The sequence below is a fragment of the Rissa tridactyla genome, chromosome 1 (genome assembly GCF_028500815.1).
Source record: "Rissa tridactyla isolate bRisTri1 chromosome 1, bRisTri1.patW.cur.20221130, whole genome shotgun sequence".
Classification (NCBI taxonomy): domain Eukaryota; kingdom Metazoa; phylum Chordata; class Aves; order Charadriiformes; family Laridae; genus Rissa; species Rissa tridactyla.
The window spans coordinates 137,798,770-137,823,426 of NC_071466.1; the positions used below are offsets into that span (position 1 = coordinate 137,798,770).

The 24,657-nt window shown below is 46.3% G+C and overlaps 1 protein-coding gene across 5 annotated transcripts in view; it reads left to right on the top strand.

The window, feature by feature from the left end:
• The first annotated feature begins 2,890 nt into the window (after window positions 1-2,890).
• Window positions 2,891-24,657, top strand: part of ETV6 (ETS variant transcription factor 6) — a 143,098-nt gene continuing 121,331 nt past the window's right edge. For 2 of the 5 annotated variants that reach the window (XM_054218762.1, XM_054218768.1), the window contains exons 1-2: window positions 2,896-3,431; window positions 17,617-17,743. In XM_054218762.1, the coding sequence (XP_054074737.1) occupies window positions 17,693-17,743 (51 nt within the window). In that variant the 5' untranslated portion in view covers window positions 2,896-3,431; window positions 17,617-17,692. Of the gene's footprint in view, window positions 3,432-17,616; window positions 17,744-24,657 lie in introns of all 5 variants that reach the window. The other 3 variants (XM_054218775.1, XM_054218784.1, XM_054218801.1) reach the window with 2 other exon arrangements.

The following is a 24,657-nucleotide window of genomic DNA, read 5'->3' on the forward strand; positions in this document are numbered from 1 at the left end:
TGTGGCATGTGTTTCGTCCAGCCACGTTTCCTTTCCCAGATTTCTTACAGCAGCTTCAGTGGGATTGACTTCCAGCTGGAAAGGTGCTGCACTCACCATTTCTCTCCCTACCTTTTCTCATTAACATCCACCACACTCACATGAGTAGTGGGAAAAAAAGAACATAAGGAGCTGGAAGAGAACAGCTCTAAACCAGGTTGTGATCTTGGACAGATACTTGCAACCTTTCATACTGGTTGAGAGGTCTGCCAAGGTGGATCAAGACCTGTATTCTTTAGGATTGTTAATCAAAGTGGAACAGCAGACATCAGTGACCCCAGAAAGAGCAGATGTTAAAACTCCAGGCAGAAAAATGAGACTTGGGACACATAGCTTCACCACAATCTCCGTGGAGAAAAACAGATTGCAGTTGCACTGCAAGAGGGAACACTGACCAGGAGTAACAGGACCAGATCTGATTCAGGACGACGGCAGGTGACAAATTTTTTACAAGCTTCTGAGGCAACTTGGAATCAAACTAAACTGTGATGGGGTTTTGGCTGCATTCACAAAGGATCAGGCAGACACTTGTCCCTAAATGCAGGCACTCGTGGAGTGAGGAGATGATGATCAATTGGGTGGGAATCAGAGAAGACCAGCGGCAATGATAAAGTGGCTGCAGGGGCAGATTAATGAAAGGAGATAAAAAGAATGAATGGCAATGGCTAGGAAACGAAGTGATACCTGGGTGCAGGCACAAAGAGACAGAGAGGAGAAAAACGGTTCAGGGGAGTACAATACATGGTCGTAATGAGGAGTAATTGGGTGAAACTGGACAAATGAAAATATAGGCCAAATATCTTCCTGACCACGGGATTTGTTGGACCGGCAAATAGTCTCGGAAAGAAAGAGGTGGAAGCCCCATAACCTGAGGCATTTAAAACAAAAGTGGACAAACCAATCAAGCATGTGCTGTAAATCCTCTGCCATCAGGGGAGCGGAGTAAATGACCTAACAGGTCTTTTCCATCTCTAATTTCTACATTTAATATAAGGAATCACAAAAACCCCCAACTTGCCATGAGATACAGAATAATGACTCAGCACTTGGGGAAAGCCAGTGGTAACCGTGCAGGTAGAAAGGGAAAATGTCACAGTGATGAAGCAGAGAGAATAATAGGGGAGAGAGCGGCATTGTAAAAGCAACAGAGATGCAACAACTCTACTCCAGCAATTCAGCCATGCTGAGGGAAGATGGCTAAATATGAAACCTTTATTATTGAGTTGGCCCTATATTAAAAAAGGGTCATTGGTTGCTAGGCTGAGGGGGAATAGTACCTTCCCTCCTTCTTCCTTGTTTAGTTTCAGGGACTGGCCAAAACGAAGCTGTAGGAGGCTGTGGGGACCTCATCCCGGTTTGCGAAATGGGCCTGTGGTAGCCCACCAAGGGCTGCCTACCAGGAGATCCCAGCAGTCTTGCCTCTTGCCCACACAGGCGAAGCGGCACCGCATTCGATGCAAGCATGCCACGCTTAAGCAGACGCCACGTAACGCGAGCCAAGGCTTGCATCAAAACACCGTGGTAGCATTCCCTCTCCTTTGCTATTTTTGTTAGCACCGAAGCATTTGGTAGGAGCCTATTCTATCCCAAGGCACAGCATCCTTATGGCAGACTCCAGAGGTGGTTCTGCCTTGCAGTGACATGGGCACGGGCAGGACCAGGCTCTCAGGCCCCCTGGGGACTTGCAATACAGCAGCCGCCTCCAAAGGCCTGCCAGGACACCCCAAACTGTCCTTAAAAACTGCCAAGACTCAGATCAAGAGGTGGCCAAGTTCCTTTTTGCCTTCCCCCCGCCCCGTTTTTCAGCCCCTCCATCGGGAGGGCTGAGGCTGTACCCAAGTCCTCCGGCTCTAGGAGCTGGAGGGTGAAGGACAACAGCGTAACGCCACCGCAGGTGGGGACAACCCGCGTAATACACAGAATGTCTCCCATACGGTGCGGGTGATGCAACTCCCGCCGCCCCCGGCCCCCAACCTCAGCGCTGAGCTCCGTGCGACCCGCTCCGGGCTCTAACCCCCGGCGGAGCGCCGGGGACTTTCCCCCCCGCCTGGCAGGAGGGGATCCCCGGGGGTGGCCGGTCCCCCGCCGGGGCAGGGGCTGGAGGGGCCGGGGGGACCACCTCCCGCCCCCCACCCCCCCCCGGGGGCCCCTTTGGCTTTGCAGGCACGGAGGCGGCGGGGGGAGGTTTGTGTTCAGCGGGGTGACGGGCCGGGCCACTCCGCGCGTAGGCGCCTGGGGACACACGGGCCGGCGGTGCCCCCCCCCCCGCCGCTCGCCCGCCCCGGACTTCCCGTGCCCCGCGGTAACCCGAGCCTCATTTCCTGGTCGGGGCTCTTAAAGGGGCAGCCCCGGCAGCGGAACAAAGGCCATTGTGCTGCCCGCGGGCCAGCGCTTCCCCCCCCCCCCCCCTCCGGCTCCTCGCCCACCCCCCTGCCCGGAGCTGAAGGCCGGTGCGCGGCGTTTAAAGGGCCCGGGCGACACATTCCCCCCCACCCCCCCATCCACCGCCGCCCCCCGCCAAGGCAAACGAAAACGAAATAAGCCGCCGCGGTCCGGCTGCGCCCTCCCAGCCTCCCTTCCGCTTTAGCTGGCCCGCACCGGCACCCGGGGGCGCCGGCGTCTCGCCACGCTCCCCGGGAGGGGGCACTGCCACCGCCCCGCCTTCCCCTCGTCCCTCCCCTCCGGCGGCGGAGGCAAGTTCCTGTCGGCGCAGCCCCTTTAAGGGGCGGAGCCGGCTGCCGGGAACCCACGTCAGTTTCGGCCCCCGAAACTCCCGATCAATGAGCGGCGCGGGGCGGGGCGGGGCGTAGCGCCCGGCCAGGCCCGGCCCGGCCCGGCCCCCGCCGCCGCCGCCGCCTTTCGGTTTCTCTCTTTCCAGGAAGGAAAACACCGGCGGGCAGCGGGGACCCCTCCCCCTTCCTCCCTCCTCCTCCTTCTCCCCCCCCCTCCGCATCCCGGTGCCCCGCGCGCGCCCCCGGGCTCACGCGCGGGCAGAGCGCGCGCAGTTACACACGCATACACACACGCGCGCACGGAGAGCTCCAGGCGCGCGCGGAGGGACTGTTGCGGGGGGAGGCGGGGGGAGCGATCGCGCGCGCCCCCAGAGGAGCGGCGGCGGCGGCGGCGCTGAGGAGGGGACACCGGCGGCGGGGCGCCTCCCCCCGGGCAGCTCCGCGCCCGCCGCCCGCCCGCCCGGGCGATGGTGGCGGCAGTAACTTCCCCTTGAGGGGACGGGCCGGGTCGGGCCCCGCCGCGCCGAGCGGAGCCGCCGGGCCGGGAGAGGAGCGGAAAGTGGGGAAAGCCCGAGAACTTCCCGCCCGCGCCCGCCCCGCCGGGCTTCGCCGTTTCCCTCCTGAGAGATGTCTGAGGCTCCTGCTCAGTGTTGCATCAAGGTAAAGCTCCGTCCGCCCCTCGGTCCGGCCCGCCGGCCGGCCGGCCCCTGTCAGCGCGGGACGCCTCCGGGCGCTGCGTTTCGCTCCTGGTTATTTGGGTGAAAATAACTATTTCTTCCTCTTCTTTTTATTTATTTCTTTTTAATGTCCCCGCGTGAAGGGCGGTCGCGGGGTGGGGGGTGGCGGTGTGTGTGTGTGGTGGGGTCAGGGTCCCCCCGCGTTGAACCCCGGCGGTGGGGGGGCCGCGGGAGGCGGGCAGCGGCTCCCGCCGGTTGTCAGCCCCGGTGGGGGTGGGGTGGGGTGGGGGACGGACGGGACACCCGCACCGTAAAGCCGCCGCGGCCGGCCAGGTTTTGGCGGCGGGGGCTCTTCGATGGCAGGAGCCGGCGGCCGGCTGGGCTCTTTAAAGGCAGCCCCGGAGCCCGGCCCGGCCCGGCCTCCCGCGGCGGGTCTGGCCGCCCGCCGTCCCCCGCCGGCAACTTGGCAGAAAGTTTCCTGCCGTCGGGGAGATGCGGCCGCCGCTGCTTCCACCAACAGATTGGGCTGTGAGGCTTGCTTTTTCCTATTTTGCCCCCTTTTTTATTCTTTTTTTTTTTTTTTAAATATCCGTATTATTGTTGTTATTTATTTTTATTCGCTGCCCGTACTGGCACCGCTCGCCCCGTCAGCAGGTCGGGGAGCCGGGGCTGCTCTGCCGGGGCCCGGGGGAAGTGTTTCTCCCTTGCCCGTGGCCTGTCGAAGGAAGGGGTTGCCCCGTGAAGTTTCTGGGTTTAAGTGGAGGCGGTATGAAGCTGAGACAATGGAAACAAAATTGAGTTTCCTTTTTTGTCCAGACCCTTCCTATCTAGCAGCCTACTAGAAGTAGGACTTTCCTCTCTCCCTCCCTCGGTTTTCTCTCAATCATGCGTTTTCCTCAGGAGTGGCTTTGCCTTCTTGCCAGCCAGGAATCTCCCTTCTGCCCGCAACTAACTCTGCCGAGTAAGAGTGCTTTAGTGGTTTGTCTCTCCCTGCCTGGAAGGAAAAGGTGACTTCCAGACTCTCTCTAAGGGGAAGAGCCTGGAATAAACGCTTATATATTCAGATTAAAAGCACGATGCTTTTTTTGTTTGCTTGTCCCGTGTGTATGTGTGTACATTTACGGTGGGAGTCTTCCGATTTGTACAGCGTGACCACAATTTGAAAACTTCTGGGTGTATTTTCTCTTGCTGAGGTAAATGTGTTTAGGCCTGTGTCCCGTGAAGTCTCGTGGCTTAGAGAGTCTAGTTTGACTTTTCATAACACAGATGGACAAATTGAATAATGGGGTATTGTATGCACGTTACAGGATGGCAAAATGCTAATGCAGGCAAAATGTGTACAATTAACTAAGCAGATCCCTATATATATATATAAACTGAAATATAACTACTGGTTTTTTTTCTGGTAAAGGTAGGCTGTGTTCTTTGGACAGAAGAACACAAATGAATATCATGAAAAAATAGTACCATATAAATTGTGTTTGCTTGTTTTTGACATGTGTCATTTTGAAAATATGAAGCTGGCTTCTGCGCTTACTGAAATCAGCAACAACACAACTTTTAATTTCGGGAACAGTAAAACTGGTCCTTCCCTACCCTCACTAGGCTATGTTACAGAGTCATATTGTAAGGGATCAGCTACATAACAGGAGAGATACAAGCAAACTTCTGTTTGAGTCTTGAAATGATTAAATGCCCATTTTTCATTATGTTCAGAGAGATATTGGGAAACTGATTTTTTTTTTTTAAGTAACTTTCTAAACATCGTGGTCTGAACTTATTTTTATTTTTTAATGTGTGATTTGTTTACATGCTGACCCTTGCAGTTATCTTACAGAAACTACTGTTGTTGGCTTCTCTGTTGCTGATTATTTTAATAGCTTCAAATATAGACAGTACATGTTTTCAAAGAGAAATGTGAATTTCAAATGATAGTATTTCTTCACCAGTCAAACCATTCCTGGTAACTTTCTCTTCAGTTTTTCTAACTACCATTGTTTTTTAGATGCTTGTTTCAACTAGGCAGAGTTAAAGGTGATTGCATTCAGCAGCTGGATTTAAGAGGGTTGATTAAATGGTAGTGTGATTGTACAGGTACGATCGATTATTTCCTCAGCATGCCAGTCCGGCTCGCAGTGTGGAGCGTGGGTTCAAGGCAAAGGAGCAAGCTCTCCTTCTTCACAGCTTCACTCCCAACTTCACGGCTAAGCTTGTTCTGAAAAGTAGCCAAGTATTGTGCTGTGAGGGTGTTGCAGAGTTTCATTAGGAGCCTGTGAACTGGAAACGGTGCTGTCGGTGGATGTATTCTGTATTTATTTATTTTTTTCTCCTTCCTCCTCCAACACGGGGCAAGGGTGCATGCAGTAAATGCCACGGCAACTGGGGTGATGAGCCATGGAAAGCTTCAGCGGAGGGAGTGAAGGCTAGTGCTATGTTTGTGCCTGAGCTGCTCATTGCATGGTCTCTCTCTCCTTATTAGAGAAGCTCTCTAATAAGATTTAGGAAAACTTTGAGGAGGTGAAATTTTTGGTATATATTTAACTACTGGTGATCAATATAAACTTGCAGTAATATCTTTGTTCGTGTCAAATATTTATCAGTATGTATGCGTGATTGTATATTTATACGTGTTTGTTTTGCGGCAAGTATGTGTGCTTACTTACATTAACTCTTTCCCTGAGAGAGGAGAAATATAATGCCTAATATCCTGATCTTGCCAACACTTGGGTGTGTTCTTGCCTAGCTGATGGCAAGCAGACCCGTTGTGGCAAGGAAGTTAAGCGCGTGTGTAAAGTGCTCAAAGCTGTGGAGAGAAGCCATCGCTGGGTTCAGAAAATAAGATCTCGGGACATCAGAGGTGAGCATGAAGGTTGGACCCTCCATGTTCACTACAACTTAAGGTATCAGCGCGCTCTCTGCATGAACTAATAGGCTTCAAGCTTGTGGCAGACTTCAAGGTGGGTTAGGAAGGGACATCTGGTGTGGTTGTCCTATTCAGGTACTTTTTTAATCTCAGCTGTTGGGAGGTCTACGTTGGTAGTAAACCCGTTCCTCTGATCCTGAGCCATAGTAGTTAGGTGATTATATTATTGTAAATACTGCTACGACATTGGCACTCATTACAGTATTGGCAAGTGATCCTCACGGCGTCACCTCTCCTCCTCCGTCTGGGAGAACTGAGGCACAGGGAGAGCGTAAATGTCTTGGCAAAGGCTTACATGAGAGCAAAAACTCAAAGGGAGACAGGACTAGAAGTTTAGACACAGGTGTGATGATTTTTGTGATTAATTAAGGTCCATAGTGTGATGAGTTCTGTTTAAAACCTCACCTGGAGCTTTCTGATTGTGAGGTACTGCCTGTTTTTTTCCTGAAATTATACTACCTTGCGAATATCACTGCGGTCTCATGTGTAGGCTCAAAATTCAGCAGGCAAATAGAAGAGTCCCAAAGGGCACAGTTTTATTTTCCTTTTTATAAATCTGGCACTTGCAGTTGCTTAGTCTGATTTACCATGCCACCGTACATACAATTGTGCTGGCACGAGTGTGGAGTTGCAGGCGAACTAGAACTGGGAATATGGGGGGAAATCAGCTGATTTAGGTCTGCCAAACCAGCGCTTCTCCGCGCCCAGGCTCCCTTGCATGCTCCCATCTGATGCTTGAGACGAGAGTGCTTTCTGTGGGCAGCACTGAAGGCAGGGAATCTTCCAGCGAGTCGGGTTTCACAACTGGCTCCAGTGGAGATTTTATGCAGCTGTATGCTGGTGGATGTGAGCGCTTTCTCTCGCAGTGAGCTGTACGTAGCGGCCCTTGTGATTGCATGGGCACCGCAGGAGTCGGCACAGAACCCTCTAGCTCGATGACTTGTCTCACTGTTGCTCATTTCAGATTCGAGGATGTACTTTGTAATCATTTAAAAAAAAAAAAAAAGGCGGAGGAAAAAAAGACTGATCACGTAAGATGAAGGGCAGAGAATCAGCATAGTGTTTGAGCTTTCTATCTTAACAGGCTTCCCCAGATTTACTTAAAAATTAAGTCATGCGTTATGTCTCCTAATACCTCACTGATGCTGTTTTTGCAAAGAGCTCTTTCCCACTGAGGGCTTCCCATGCTGAGGGACTGTTCAGCACCATGCAGATAGATCCCTGTTACCCTTAACCAAGGCTGAGTATCTGTTAGTGCAGAGTATGTTCTTTAATGTTTATTAGCAAACTTGTGTACTAGGAGGAGGATCCTTCCTCTGTAATTGTCAATGACAAAACTCTCATTAAGTTCAGTGGGTGTAGGATTGAATGGGAGAAGACCAGTAGAAGTACATACTATTTAACACCTGATTAATCACTTAACTCCTTGGCACCAGCTAAATTTAATCCCTCTGAAGCAAAATTTTACTAACACTGCCCCAATTAAACACTGGTCATTACTGTTCCCTGTGTCATTACAGGTCAAGTCAGTTTCCTGGGAGGCAACCCATTAAAACAGCAGCCCCAATCTGAAATGCCCCAATTAAACAGAGGATACTTTAATGATAATTTACATGCATATTGCAGCATGCATCTCAAAGTGCCTTTTGGAGGGAGGCGGCTAAGCAGTGCTTTGCTGATAGAAATGATGATAAGCGGGAGATGAAGTCTTGTACAGTTACACACAAGTGAGGTTTCTGCCTTTTAGAAAAGTTATCTATCTGGGTCCTTGAGTGCTTGCCTTCTGAAGCCTTCTGATAAAAGCTTTCATAATAACCTGCTTACTGAGAGAAAGGGGAGCTAAGGCAACCTGTGGCTTTGGTCAGTAGTGTGGTTCTGACCTACAGTCCAAAAATTGGCTAATTTGGGGGTTTTTTGCATGCGTTTATTTTGGAGTATTTGTGGTTCAGTGCCTTCAGATGGGCATCCCCAGAGCGACAGCAATTCAAAAGAAAGTGCTTTTGAAAATGTTCATGTTAGCCTTTGCTTTCCCTATGTGTGAAACGGGCATAAAAATTGCAATGTCCTTACCTCTGCAGGGCAGTAGCGAGGCTTAGTGTTTGTAATGCAGCATGGAAACAAATTGTTTTTATTATAGAAATCATGACGGAGTGATCTGATTTGTTGCTGGCTTTTTAGTTTAAGGGTGGTGGGGTGGAGGAGTTTGTTGTTTTTTGGCTGTTGGCCTTTTTGGTAGGGGCCACTTGCCTCTGCTGAGTGGTTGGAGAGAGCAAGATATTACTGCTTCACTATGTCGCTGTGGCTGGATCAGCCATGCGCAGGCAGCATGGTGTTATTTTTTCCTGGGAGTGGGAGGGCATCCCTCTGTGTTAGATCAGAAACACCTTCATCTGACCAAGGGCGGACCAGCTGGTGAAGGCAGTGGCTGGTAGCACTGTCACAACAATTAATTTTTAGGTCGTAATGTGTCCCTGTGCCTCCTGAGGTAAGGAGGCCACCCAGGACAGCCCGTGGGTGGGATGATCCTCTGAGCAATCGTGAAAAAGCCAAATCGAGCCCAGGCACGTGCTCAGGTCCAGACTGAGCAAAGAGACCAGACAGGCCACTGAAACTCCTGTGCCTTTGGCAAGAGAGTTGTGGCAATTGTTTGTGGGTTATCGTGGGTTATTTTTTTAGATCTACAACCCAAGCCAAATTTAGACCATATTGGTTCTGGTGTTGCTGACTTGTCTTCAGGCAGTGTTTTGTTGGACCACAGAGGACAGCTACTCTCTTTATCTACTTCTTTACTAACATATGGAACTGAAGCCTAGATTATACTGATTTTTTTTTTCCTTTTCCAAAAATGCCACAGGTGGCAGGAAAATAAATGCAGAAAACTCCAGCTGAAGTTCAACTTGTTTATGGAATGTCTGGAGCAGTGGTAAATAAAGGATTTTGAAAGGAGTTAAGCTTTTCACTGGGAGATGATATTGCTTCTCTTCTGTAATGCTACTGAGCTCCAGAGTGAACTGGATATAACAATTAAGGAAAGCTATAAATGATTCTTCATCTAAATGATTTTCCAAAGGTTATTCCTTGTTAAACTACATGCAGTTTCTTTGGTTCAGTGTTGTTCTTGTACAGTTTGCAAATACTGTTCTGGTTAAGACAGTCTGGAGAGAAAATGGGTATGAAAGAGAGAGTGTCTCTCTGCGGTATTTATGTTGGTATTCTATGGAATGTTTGCACACGGAAATAAATAGCATCGTAAATCATTTTAAAGATGTGTATAAAGCCAAGAGTAGCATTGGGTGTGACTGCAAGAGTTAAGTGTTAGTATAATTCCACAAAAATACTTTTAATGTGACAACTGGACTTAACATGTTAAGCTATTAACAGCTGGCTAATATTAAATCCAGGGTTTGAAAGTTTGATTTTAAAATAAAATCAAATATGGTTATAAATAGGAATGATGAATCATTTCTTGGTGTTTTTTTTTTTTGAGGGAGGGCATTGTTTGGTGTTTTTTTGTCTGCTTTTGTTGTAGGTTTTTTTGTTTTGTTTTGTTTTTTTTTTCTAGCTAGCTCAGGTAGGGTCTGATCAAGCATGGAAATTATGTATTTTGAAAAGTCTTGAGAGTTTAATCTGGAGGAAACCAGCTAGCATCCAGTAAGGAGTATCCTTAAAACTGATGGAATGCAGCAGACAGTGAGATTCTTTATATAGTTTGAATTTCAACAGAGTATGGCTGAAGTGATTTTTTCCATTATGTCTTCAGTGGGATCCTCCAAAACATCTATTAACAGAAACTAGGACTGTTTTCTAAATGGTATGGGATTCTGTGGAAATCCAGGAGCTTGGAGTTCTACCAGATAAATGAAATGTTTAATAGAAGTGCCAGAGATAGTAGTACTAGAATTCAGAGACAGATTTATCCAGTTAATAGGGCTACAACAAGGCATTCAGTATCTGCAAACCACATTTTCCTTTTCTCTTTCTCTTTTTTTTTCCTAAAAAGGACTTCACATAAAAGTGGCTTCTGTCATTGATGGAGCACTGTGAAGCCCTGTTGATGTGCTTGGAGGTCAAATGGAGCAAACCCAGCAATACTGGGGAGCTCTGTCCCACTTTCTAGGAACTCATCTGAGGTCTGTGTTGGGATTCCCCTCCGTGACAGAAGTAATCTTTTTTTCTTCTGGTGGATTAGGACTGGAGATTGTTGTTCCACCATGTTCCCTCTTGAACAGGGAGTTTTCATCTTCCTACTTGCCCTGTGCTTTAAAACACAGGCAAAGTTAAGCTTTCTCAGACCTGTCCAGGAGTTCAGGTTCAAGGTGGTAGGGTGTGAGGAACCAGAGGTGCTGGGGTGAGGGTGTTGGTCCCAGTTATCACTGGAGCGCTACCTGAAAAAACGTTCCCTGGCAGATGGGTCCTCCCTGGCATGTCTGTGAGAAGCTGCTTGGATTATTTCCAGTGGGGGCACCACTGTGTGAGACTGGCTGCAACTTGAAGCCTGCAGAGCGATGGAGGTAGCGCTGATGGGCCAGAGTCGTCTGTGCTGCTGCCTTTCTGCCACGGTGGCTCTGGTCCCAGCAACCTCACCCCAGCTCCAGAGGACCAGCTCCCTCTGTTTGAGCACTGTTGTGCTGGGTTGAGCATCCTGGTGGAGGCACATGTTGGTGCCAGGTGCCCGACTGGGGCTATGCTGTGACTGTGGAATGATGGACCCATGGCACATCTCCCTGGGGGTGAGGAAACGAAGGCTGAACTGTTTTTGCAGAGGGATGAGGATGCACTCCTTCTTGCTAAGTCCCAGGGTGCCAGGAAGGGCACCAGGTTGCAGGAACAGGTGCGCTGATGGGTGTAAAAGATATTTCTCAGTTGGTGGTGTGAGTGGTTGTGCCACTGTCAAATGCCTTGAGCAAATGGGTTCTCTGGAAGAGGACTCGAGGAAGACTGTGGGAGCGGCTTCCAGGCAAAGAAAGTTATGGGCTGTAAAATATTTCATGGCATGTGGCCTGAGATACGTATCGCACGTTGCACAGTAAACAGTGGGCTCAAACACACTGGAGATAGTGTCTTCGCAGGCTACCTCACACCAGCTGAGTCATCAGGGCCGTCCGTGACTGACCGTGTGCTGACTTTTATTACCTCCCAACTGGGACAAATTACAACTTCTTTTAAACCTCAGAGTAAGAAGAGAGTGAATTAATAGTGTATACACAGCCAATTAGCACAGCCAACTGAACCATGTTGATGGGCAGTGGCTGAGTTTTGCAGGCTTGGAGAAGTGTGCAGAAAGTGCAGTATTTTATTTTTTTTTTTCCCTCTTTGTAGTTTTGAGTGAGGATCTGTCACGGTGCTATTGCTTGACAGAAACAGTGAGGTCTCTTAGAGCTGTTTGGTCCTGTTTGCTGACAGATGTCCCAGAACTAGTCTGGGAGTTGGGATCATATTTTAGGAAATTATTTCGTTGGTGAATAAAAGAGAAAACTGAGCTCCGTTTTCAATTTAAAGTCAAACAGGCAAATAAAACGGTAGTGGGAAGGGAACAGGGGATAAAATAGAAATTATTGATATATTGCAGTTTGAATCCATGCTGTGTATCGGTTGGTTCTGATTACAGCGTGCTTTCCTGATTATTAGGGAGGTTTGTAGTGGCACTGAAAAATATACAGAAATGAGCAGTGAAGTTGCCTGGGGAAACTTCCACAGGAAGAGAAGCTACGTTGCCTAGAACTCTTCGGCTTGGAAAGCAGACTGCTGAGGGAGATATAATAGAAATCTGTAAAATCACACAGTAGTGTAGTATGGGGAGCAATTATTTCTGATAGTACAAAACAAGAGCAGGCAACGAAATTACCAGCCAGCAAGATTAAAACAAGTACCTCTTCCATCTGTGTTAAATTACGGAACTCACTGCTGCAGGACACTGTGGAGGCCAAAAGTACAAATGGATTTTAAAAAGAGGGTAGAATAATATTTTAAAAGGCATGGATTTGATGGATGGACCACTTGGTGGATAAGGAACTGGCTAGATGGCCGCATTCAAAGGGTTGTGGTCAATGGCTCAATGTCCAAGTGGAAACCAGTGACGAGTGGTGTTCCTCAGGGGTCAGTACTGGGACTGGTGCTGTTTAACGTCTTTGTCGGTGACACGGACAGTGAGATTGAGTGCACCCTCAGCAAGTTTGCTGATCACACCAAGCTGTGTGGTGTGGTTGACACACTGGAGGGAAGGGATGCCATCCAGAGGGACCTTGACAGGCTTGAGAGGTGGGCCTGTGCAAACCTCATGAAGTTCAACCAGAGCAAGTGCAAGATCCTGCACCTGGGTCGTGGCAATCCCAGGCAAAGACAGGCTGGGCAGAGAATGGCTTGAGAGCAGCCCCGAGGAGAAGGACTTGGGGATGCTGGTGGACGAGAAGCTCAACATGAGCTGGCAATGTGCGCTCGCAGCCCAGAAAGCCAACCGCATCCTGGGCTGCATCAAAAGAAGCGTGGCCAGCAGGTCAAGGGAGGTGATTCTGCCCCCTGCTCCGCTCTGGTGAGACCCCACCTGGAGTACTGCGTCCAGCTCTGGAGTCCTCAGCACATGGACCTGTTGGAACGGGTCCAGAGGAGGGCCACAAAGATGATCAGAGGGCTGGAGCACCTATGCTATAAGGACGGGCTGAGAGAGTTGAGTTTGTTCAGCCTGGAGAAGGGGAGGCTCCAGGGAGACCTTATAGCAGCTTTCCAGTACCTAAAAGGGGGCCTACAGGAAAGATGGGGAGGGACTCTTTATCAGGGAGTGTTAACGATAGGATGAGGGATAACAGTTTCAAACTGAAAGAGGGGAGATTTAGATTGGATATTAGGAAGAAATTCTTTACTGTGAGGGTGGTGAGACACTGGCACAGGTTGCCCAGGGAAGTTGTTGATGCCCCGTCCCTGGAAGTGTTCAAGGCCAGGCTGGATGGGGCTTTGAGCATCCTGGTGTAGTGGGAGGTATCCCTCCCTATGGCAGGGGGGCTGGGAACTAGATGATCTTTAAGGTCCCTTCCAAGCCGAATCATTCTATGATTCTATAATATGGGGAAGATATTAAGCCTAACAACCTGTATGGGGAAAAAAAAGCCCTATAATTACACAGGGGAAAGATTGGTTTTTCTGTCTGTTAAGCCTTTCCTGAAACAGAGACTTCTTGTCTTTTGGGGACAAGATCCCAGGCAAGATAGACTTGCTCTGATGATGTATAGGCATTCAGATGCTTCACTATAAAATTTTGCACCCTGGAAGGCTGGTCTCAAGTGTTTATTAGTCTCCTCTGGATTATTTTTTAAGTCTCAGCCCCAGCAGTCTTGATTTCAAGAACACTAATTAATTGTAAGTGGGAATAGAGCTAAAGAAGAATTTGTTTCTGTGACTTGGAGAGATTTGTGAAGTCTGGATTGCTAGGACTAGCAAGAGATTGGCTTTGTTACTTTAATTACCCAAACTCAACTGAAAGAGGGGAAAACCTTCAGGAAATACATGGAAGAGGAATTACAGATTAGCGTTTGAAAAAAGGGAAGTTTTCTGGTTACGGGGAAGAGATGTTGTTTGCTTCTAGGAGCCAAATGTGGGTTGACCTATGCTTTTCCAAAGGTCTCCCAGTTCCCATTATCACCTTTGTGAAATGTGTTCCTGAAGCATTACTTCTTTTGCACATACGTGACAAACAGTGTCCCAACCGGAGCTTGCAGCCATGGGCATGAGAGCTACTGCTTTCACTGCCTGGCCAAATGTTGCAAGCAGTTACTGAATTGTCTCACTCGCTGAGAAATGCTGTCATCTTGCATCATACTTTGATTGTGACTTTTTTTTTTTAATGGCAAACAGAAGAATGGATGTACAAAATCAATTCCGATACCATTTTGCATGTGTGCTTTTTAGTTATTTTTCCTAAAGAGAGAGTGATTCACAGTGCTGGATAGCCATTACAACATATTGATGTGCAACTAAATATGGCCTTTAACCTAAATTTAGTTCTCCTTTCTGATAATCTATACAATGTCCACAAGTATCTATTTAAGTAATTGAATAGCCTCATACAGCTGTAGTTAGGTTTTTATTTTGGAAAATAACAAATAACTTTATTTGCTGGCTGATTGATTTTTTTTTTTTTCCATTTTATGTGCTGTTTATGACAGACTGCACTTGGCTTTGCAGTGAAATGTAATTACAAATGCAGTCTCCCCCATCAAAACTCTGAGCATTAGAAGTAGTGCTTTAAAAGAAAAAAAAAAGTTTTGATAATTGTACATGACAAGGAAGTATCTGGTACATTCTGAGGTAATATTACTTAATAAATAACAAGGGTTTTTATTAAGCAAATGAAATAGTTGGTTTTTTTTGAATTGCACTGATTGTTTCTTGTCATATTGATCTAGTATTAGTCGATTTTTTTTTTTTTTTTTTTTTTTTTTCCCTCCCTCACCCCTCATTTTTATTTGTTGGCTGGAGGAAGAAAACAAGGTTCCTGTTTCTGCAATTCTGAAGCATTTTCCAACTGGGGGTAAACTAGTCATTGTAATGAGCTAATTGACTAAACTGAAAGAAGAAAATATTCTCTCTGTATCTGTTGCCAAAAGCTGGCTCGACTCTTTGGCAGGCTTGGGCTCTAGGTGTATAGTAGTGGGTTGTTTGGATGGTAGAACTTTCATGCTTTGGCACAAAGTTTTGTACTTGGGATTTACCTTTGAAATTGTTTTCTCCTTTTATAGTTATGAGTGGATCTCAATACACTTTAGTTTCACATTTTTTAGGGTTTTTTTAAAATAAAAAAAAAACCTTAAAATTGAAATTTTAAAGGAAGTGGCTTAGAAAAATTATACATGTTTAGACATAATGCCTTGGTGGATCTTGAATACAGTGCTAGTCAGAACCTCTTTCTGTCTTCTGCATGTTTTCCTCTATACTAAGTTCTCATTTGATGCTCTAGTGGTGAGACCCATCTTCTCTATCCACAGAGAGCTGAAACAATGGAAAATCAGATGACATGAGGGGTATTTGTCCAGTTTAGCTTGAAGCTTTGGCTTTGCAAAGAAGAGGGGAAGCCATCGTAGATGTAGAACAAGCTAACAAGCCTCCTGGTTCCAAATGAAACCAAAATTCTTATAGCATTAGTGCTCTTGGAAGGAAAAGACTCTGAAAAAACAGATTTTTAACTTGCGTCCGGTAGTAGAGGTGTCTGTATGCTTTCTAAGATACTCAAAAGTTTCCATTAGCTCAATGTTTTAATATGTTTGCTGTCACAGCCGGTTCCCTGTGAGGCGGGGAACTAGGATCGCCCTGCTTCACAGATGGGGAGCGTAGTGTCTTCATGTAGTCTCTCGGTAGCTATAGCTGCAGCAAAATAATGCTGTGCTTTTCCAACACGGTCTCCTTGGGCCCTTTCCTTTCCCCTGCCTGGGACTCCCCTTCACTATTTGCTTGGCAGATGATACTGTGCTTAGGTTGGCCTGTCCCATCACACATGCTTGCTTTTCCTGCTTGCTGGGGTGAGAACCTCACGGTCCTCCTGCGTATCCCTAGGAGGTGAAGAGTTATGTTACTATCCCTTCAGCTCGTCCAGTTATAAGGTGAACTTAAATATTGATGAAAGAGAGGGCTAGTTGCCTTCAGTCTAGGCTGGAGTTTCCTAATTCCGTGTCCCTTTCCCATCCATTTCCCGCTGACATATTCAAAATACTCATTCAGCTGTATTGGCCTCCTTTTTGTTGCAAAAGAGGAAAAAACCCTCCCCCAAACAACAACTGAAGCTCTGTCACTTTCTTAACCTCAATTAAAAAATAAACAGAGGTAGACCCAGATTGTCAGCAGATGGTTGGTGCAGCGGTGAAGAAAGTGTGAAAGCTGTGGATTGAAGACATCGAGATAGCTCGTTGGATGATTTGTGTCCAAAGGACACGGAGCAGCTGGCCTGGAGTGGGGCTTGGTTTTAGAGCATGTTTAAATGTAAGCATTACAGTGAACACATGCATGGTTAAAATTTCATCTTCTAAAGTGAAAAAAACCAAACGAACGAAACCCAAAATGAATTAAAGGAATTAATTAGTAGAGGTGGTTGGAATGATAACTTTTGGGGACGGAGGAAGTTCCATTTTTGGCTTGCTTTCCATGTATCACCTGAGAAACAGAGCCAGCCTGAACAGTCTTGACTAGTCAGGAAGATTTTACTTGCCCACTACTCAAACTACTTGCTTGCAAACACGAATTGCTTGGTTGGTATCTACGCTTCTGGAAATGAAATAATCACTTATACTTGAAAAACAGACATTATTTGTTCAGAATTTGTCCCTGTGGGTTTTCTGAGAAAACATTTTCTTATAATCTTGAAAGCTCCGACAAACTGGTCACCTGCAGGATTTTCTAGACACACGGTCGTGGTGGTGGTAAAAGTCCAGGTGAGCAGTCCTGCACTTTAGTGTTGGAGCTTCTGTCTTGATTTCCACTAGGGCTCCCAGAGTATGCTGCTCTCAGCCCATTTACCTTCACATCCAGACACACGGAAATTTAAAGATACTTGTCACTGCTGCAAGATGTGAGCTTTGATGTGTGTTGGCTCTTCATGCCTATGTAGATAGGGAGCTGTTTGAACCAAACAGAAATCTGGTATCTATATTTCTATACACCTACTCTAAGCTATGGGACTGGAGGTTAATGGAAGAAGTAAAACAGGAGCCAGGGAAATAGGGTGGGATTGAGAGTGAAGGAATTAAGAAATGAGGGGGAGGAGTTTTCCGTGGCAGCAACTGTAAGGAGCTGGGCCCATTGCAGACTCTGGTGGAAATCATAAAAAATTGCTTTAAAAGGTCATGAGAGGCAGAGGCAGGGAGAAGCTGAATCGGGAAGGGTTATTTCTCATTGTATGGGAACAGGGAAGATCAGATGGAAGCATCTGGCAGCTATAAATAGGGGGAAGTATGTTTTCACACAACATACAGTGAGGTTACCAAACTTACTGCCAGAAGTTGTAATGTAGGGCCCAACAGGCAATTGATTTCAAAAGATGTTTCGTAGTAGATGGATCTATTTGGGACCATTAATTGCAAAGATACAGCTGCGGTCCTTGGCTCAGAAAGCCCCTAACCAGAGGGTTGCTGGAGGAGTGTGCAGGGGAGAGTTTATTGCTTGTGCTCTTTCCCTGAGCATTTCCTGCTGGGTGTTGCTGGAGATGTGGAACTTAAACAGACCTTTGGGCTGACCAGAACTACTGTGTTTTTCCGTTTTCATTTAGGCCTTTCATACTTTGGTGCTGGACTCCCTACAGATGCCTCTGACAAGTGGAAAAATAATAGTTGAGAAAACCTCTCATGTGGATCATAGAATCAGACCTTCTGCTCTGTGATTTTTCGTCAGCAGAGGTAACCTGACCTTCTGAAATTCATGAGACGAATGTTCTTCAGGTTATGAAGGACCTCCCAGTGAATTTTGTTCGGGAAAATTCTTGGGGATTTTCCTGTCCTTGACTCTCCTCTTGGGCTGTGATGCCATTTATTGGCATAAAGTGCCCTGAGCTATTTTATTTCTCTAGGTTTTTCCAAAGATCTGGCTGTCAGAGGGTGGAAAAAATAATTAGATTCGTAGATAATTCAAAGACTACGTGCTGTGTCAGCCGCACCTCTTCTGATGGCTGATAAGAGGCAAGAGAGCACAGTTCCTTGCAGGACGAGGATGCGTTTGTTTGGATGGCACAAACACATAACCACATGACTGTGTGGCTGATGAACAGGTGTTATACAATACAGGGACAATTCCAGTCCTTCCATTAACTTATTCCATCAGCACACCTGAAACTTGCTTTGGACTGACTACCTTGATTTGATAGTTCAATCTCTTTGCCTTTCAATCCCTGACTCTTCCTTTCAAGTTCCTAATAACTGAGAAAATTGAGGAGGAAGTGTTGTTTACTGAGTGCCTGAACTTTATTTTTCTACACATAATGATTAAGAAATGAGTAAACCGGTAGACAGGACCTTCTCGTGCAACCCAGTGTACACCAAATATTTTCCTTTGGTGCAAGCTGAGCTATTTCTCAAATGACGCTTGTCCTGCGATAATGCAGTTAGTGGGCAATTAGAACTCGAAAGGTAAGCGGACTAAAAGGAAAAAAAACCAAACAAACAAAACCCCTGCAAATGATTGTGAGTCCTTTACCAAGCCCCAGATCTAGAGTGATGTACTACAGCAGGCAGATGCCATAGCAGCTTGCTCTCATGTGGTATATAGTGGTTTGTCTAGGCTGCACTTAGTTGCAATGTCCATGCTGCACAACCTGCTCACCTTTAACTGTCTCCTGAGGTCCTGTCCCCCCACACCAGCTTGGACGGTCCCTCTGGGGACAGGCTCTTTCTTGGCAGTTCCCAAGTGCTGGCTATAGAGCCTGAATGTCTGAAGACATTATATCCGCCACCAACACAGTAAAACAGAAGCAAAAGTTCCCAAAAGATGCTGATAGCTGAAGGAATCCTGTTTTCCCAGTGTTAAACACAAACAAGTTAATTTCATCATTCCATATAAAAGTATGTCCATGTACCACATGCAGAGTCTGGACATGCACTTTCCTAGCGCAGTGTGCAAGCACAGCAGTAACATGATCCTGTGACCAAGGTCTCTATTATTTGCCCAGGTTTTGTAGATCATCTTTAATTTCTTTCTTAGTGATATCCTAGCTGTTCGTGCTCAACTGCTTAACTCCTGAATTTCCTGCTCCGGCTTTGTGTATCAGTATGGTTCATGGTGCTGCAGGAGTGGGTGCTGGAATGCCATCCATGGACAAATGAACAGTGAACGATGCACTCTTGAATGCAGCCCTCATTTTAGGCTGGCTGAAGCAGGGCTAATTTTTCTCATGCCTGCGTTTTCCAGTTCTCAGACTGCCCCCTTTCTCACATTTCCAAATGGATAGCCTATTCGTTCATGCAGTTGCCATGCTGGGTTTTCCTTCAGGTTTGTACCTCAAGTTTTACCTCACCTTTCAAACGTTTGAAACCACAGTCCTTAAAAGTGGTGGTGACAAGGCTACTGGGAAAACACAACCCTTGGAGATTGCAAAGTCCGTTTGTTCTTCAAGTCACTTGAAATAGGAGCTAAATGATATGCCTGGTTTTAGAAAGCAGCAGTATGCTATCTGATCTTGTCCTTCCAGTGGAAAAAAAGGCGAGGGTTTGATAATATATATGGCAGTACAGTGGTAAACTTGGAGTGATTTAGACCATTAATGGAAAGTCCTTTAACTTTGATTTCTTAACAGTGTGTCAGATGAAAGGATAATCTTAGCCTGTCTGATTTCCCATTGCTGCTGGCTTGCATAGCGTCTGCCTAAAATGAAAAGATCCCAGTGTGCAGAAGTAGCAGGCTGCTCGCGTGGCCAGGTTGTTAACTTCCTTCCCTCCATTTCTTGCTCTCAAGTCTTGCTGCCATCCATTGTTAATTATTCTGCCTGTGGGCTCGTTAAGAAGCCCTGAACGCAGAGCATTTTTCCAGGCACAAGTCATTTGTGCAGAGATGTTTGTTTCTCCCGTGGCTAACTAGTGTCTAGCCTCCCCATGTTTTGCCTCTGACTTCTATGCTCTGTCATTGCCCTTTTCACAGGGTAAGGGTATTCCCAAACTCTGCCCTAACTATTTGTGGGTGTAAAGTGCGCGTAGGAGATCGCGGACTATGTTTTCAAGCTATGCTATAATTTTTTTTTTTTTTTTTTTTTAAGTATAGTGGGATTTGGCATCATTTGGGGTGAGGCTCTTTAAGCATGACATGAAGGAGAGTCCTGCTCAAGATATGGTGAGGCAAGTGAAAACTGTGACTTGAGCAGGGGTCCCGGGTCTTCATCCTAGGTTGGGCCTGCTTGTTCCTGAATGGTGTGGTTGTATGATACTGTCGTAACATCCTTCCCTGCCTCTGGCAGTGTCTCTCTGAAGGCGTATTTGCTCGTATCCAACTTTGGGCTGATGTGAAGCTGGTTACTTCTCTGCAGATTTTTAACCATTCTTTAAGGCACTACAAAAGTGCATCATTGTTATTTTGCTTAAGAAATAGTTTGATGAGATTCTTAATTTCAAGATAAGGTGGTAGCACCCTGAAAGATCTTATCCCACCCTTCCCTTTCCTCCTCCCTTGGGCTGGCACAAATCCTTGGGCGGACGTGTGCTTGATAGGGCAGCAGATCTGGATTAAAATGGACACCTTGTGCTAGCGCAAGGCAGAGCACAGTGTGGAGGTGGGAATGAGCAGCTGGGAACGTGAGGAGGGCAGGGCACGTTTTTTCAGTGGCGGTGCCAGTTGATGTGGGATTAAAGCGTTGATGATACTCAGAATAAAGCTTTGGAGAGCTCTGTGTTACCTGACATCACAACCAAAGCCTGTCTGACAAGCACTGTCCCTCTAGGCTAGATAGAGTAGCTACAGGAAAAGTGGCCACTGGTTCAGGAAAACACGGTGGTTCTTGTGCTGAGAAGCCATCTCTCCTTTTCTTATGCCAGCAGACACCAAGCATCTGAAGCAGCATGGGTTGCTCTTCTGGTCTGAAGGGTAGAGCTGTCGCCTGGAGGTGTGAATGCACCTTCTGGTATCAGTGTGAAGCCCCGCTGCTGTCATCTGCAGACTTCCAACCGTGCTATGACTGGCTTTGCATTTCTGAATACACCTTGGCTGTGCCGTTTAGGTTTAATTGTAGGAGAACGCTGCTTTAATAAATGGAGGCACTTGCATGTGTTGAGTCTTCTGAGACAGACTGAGAACACTGAATGCCAACCGCCCCACTTTGATTGCAAATTTATGCTGTTCTGTACCGCTGGTGCTGACAGACGGTCTGGACCTGTTTAACCATGCAGCAAAGTGTGAAGCCTCTCTGGGTCAGGGGAGGAAGTTCGTCCCACGTGCGTAATCTAGAGGTCATTTCAGAGTTTCAATTATCTATTAAAATTGTGTCCTCGAAACATGCAAACACGGAAATGGTATGTTCAGTCCATAAATGCTGTCTCTTTATGAGCCATGTTCACCGCAGCTTTCCTGGGAACTCGGTATATATGCCCTGTATTGGATTTGGTGTGAAAGGCATGGCATCCTTTCTATAGAAAACTAGGCCATGTCATAGATCTTGTTTTATTTTTCTTGTATCTTCTATGCTGGCCTTGCAAAATGGTTATAAAAATATACCATCTTGCTGCATATACTCATTATCCTGGACAGGGAGGATAGGCTTGGGTTAAAGGTACTATATGGAGATCTAGGAGGTTTTAGTTCACCCCCTGCTCTGCCACTGCATTCTCTGTGACCTTGAAGTCATGTAATGTGATTGTCCCTCCATAAAGTGTTAACACCTAGCAAAAGGGAGTCAGATCACGTGTGGAAGCTGCTTGTGCCTCTGTAATACAAATAATTAATAATGATCTTGCCATAACCCCTTGCTGGGATGATTAGTATTGTAGGATTACCAGCAGTAGGACCCAGAGTTTAACAGTACTGGGATATTTTTTTGGCTAGCTCGCTTTTTTTTTTTTTTTTGGTAAAAAAAACAAAAAACAAACCCTTCTGTTTTGAACTCTGTCTGAAGAACTCCTAAAGATACCCCTGTGTTGGTTAATGCATAAAAGGAGGCCTGAACCATGTCTAGGATAATGAACTTAAAATTTAATGAAAATTAATATCAAAATCTGCACAGGGTAGAACTGCTGAGCTATCAGTTTGGTATTACCCCAACATTGGTGATTTGGGTAGATTTTAGTGAAATGGTTCCTTCCGGCTGATAGCAGTGTAAATGATCATTGTGGTAAAGACTTGAGAAATTCTCCTCCCTGCTCTAAAGTTACTTGCAAAACTAAATAAACTTTTGCAGTTAAAGGAGGAAAGAAGTCACTCTTCAAGACCCAAGTATTTACCAGAGATTATAAGGCAATCATGTTTTATTGGACCTGATCTCTATGCTCCGCTGAGTTCAAGAGGATGTGTTATAACTGAGAAAGAGATAACTGATAAAGGAAAACTGATTATTAGTCAGTGGCACTGGCCATAATGAAAGCTAGTTAAGAAATGGATTTTGTCACACAGGTAACATCACTACTTTTAATTAATTTTCTGAAAGTTCAAACATGGGAGGAAAAAAGTCTTTGGTTTTAAAAAAAACACCACCAACAAACCTTTAGAAGTCTGGTCAGATTCGTAGGGTTTTGTTAACAGCAAGGTCACTTTGTCTCTTATTTTCTTACTCTTATTTTTTATTTTGAGGTATTCTCATACAAAGCGTAATGATTCAGCATTTCAGAACTCCATTCTGCATTTGTTTTTTCCTGACTCAGCTTGAGGAAGTTGACTGAAACGCCACCTTTCCCTCAGAATACAGACAACTGTTTTCTAATAATGATAATTTCTGATTGGCAGGTGGTGGCACCAACAGCAACAAAATAGGCCAGAGGGGCTGGTAAGGAGCCATGAGCTGAGTCCATTGTATCTCTTTAACCAGTGTTTTACATCTTACCCATCACACTTTACGACAGGCAGATGACAAGCCCTCCAGATTTTTTTGCTGTCGACTCACCCCACCCAGCTACCTGGCCATATCCCACATCCAGTCTCAAGTAACACTAGCGACTGCCTGAAACTGTGTAGATGCTGTATCTCTTGAGCCTGTGTGATGTCTCTGTCTGACAGGCAGCCTGGTCGGGGAGGGGAGCAACTCACTGACCATTCTTGCTCCCAAACAGTGGGTAGCACCGATGCTGTTGCTTTCCTGCAGCTGCAAGAGGTGACTTGCTGTCTGATTGCCTGTCTCCTCCCCTGCACCAGCTCAAGACTTTGCAACTTGAGGCTCAACAGATTTTAAGGCTGACCTTGCCCAGATGAGTCATCTCTCTGATGTGTGTGCACTATTGATGGGAGAGAAAGGAGGCAGGGACACTCACTGGCTGTGATACAAGACTGCTTTCCACTGCCCTGTCTCAGTGTATCAGATGGAGGCATCTTTTCCTCCTAAGCCTCTGCATTGCCTGCAAGTTGGAACTCAGATACTGAGGAAGGGTTTGTATTCTCCCCACCCCCTGCAAAACGTAAAACATTCAGGGCACCTCTAACAAGTATGGAACTGGTGCAGGAGCTACTTCGTTAGTTTGGTTGACTGCTATCCACCTGTCTTCCATTCATCTGGCTATTATTTTATTATCATTTCCTTGTGTGTACTGTGATTGGAAGAAATCTCCATTTGTTGTTAAATCCCTTTAGGATTTTTTAAAGTTCTTGTCTGTCTTGGTTTTGTCTCTTGTCCCATCTCAGAGATGTGATTTCCTCTCTCTTCTGCCACGTCTTGCCAAACGCTTTGCACCATACATAGGTACCTAGATACCAAGGTACGCTAGTAGTACTATAGACCTTTTCAGCATGGACTGAGTGGATATGAGCCAGTGAAGAGGTTCGATGCTGAATGTTTTTGTTTTGTTTAATTTAAAAAATGAAGGAAGCCTTAGCTAAAACACTTCCTTATGAATAGATAGCCATTAACTCTTGGAACACTGTAATTACCAAGGAGAACTCCTAAATATCTGAAAATGAGGTTTTTATATTTTTCTTTTGAGTGGAAACAAATTATGTAAGAATGGAAATCCTTGCTTTAGAAATGTAGCTTCTGCACTAGTCCTGGATAGCTGCGCATCACCCTCCCTGCTTCTCTGAAATAAGTCCTGCCGGTGCTGCTGCGTCACTGGTAGTGTGGACTCTCAGCTCTGTTACAGGACAGTGGCTCTGACCTCACAGTCAACTCCCGGGTATTACTCCCGTCCTTTTCTTTTTCTAGGCTGAAATGGTCAATGTTTGCCACCTTGTTTGTGAACAGGCACTTTCCAAGCTGCAGTAGCTGTTTGCTCAGAATCTACATCCCTCTTAGGTTATTTGAGCAGCTGGACAGAGGACTTTGGAGCTGCCCATGCTGGGCTTGCTTAAGTTTCTGAGAGTCGTTTTTGTTGGATCCATCCTTGAATTAGATCAGCTCAAGCAATGTTATTGTGCAATTTTTACTTGGGACCAATAGAGCAGACAAGGAAAGGTGTGTGTATATGTGTGGGAGGATGTTTTCAGTCCTGTAAATAATAGTCTCCAGCTCTTCACAGGTCACTTCTTTCTTTCTTCTCCCCTTACTCCCAAAGATTGTTCCTGCATGTTTTACTGGTGAGATGAGGTTTGCTTTGGAAGTTAGGTGCCAATTTGACCTTCACTCAGAAGCTTTACATAAAGGTGGTTGAAGTGCTGGGGGAGGGAGCTCCCTTTGAGCATCTTCCCTTGCCTGCGGGTT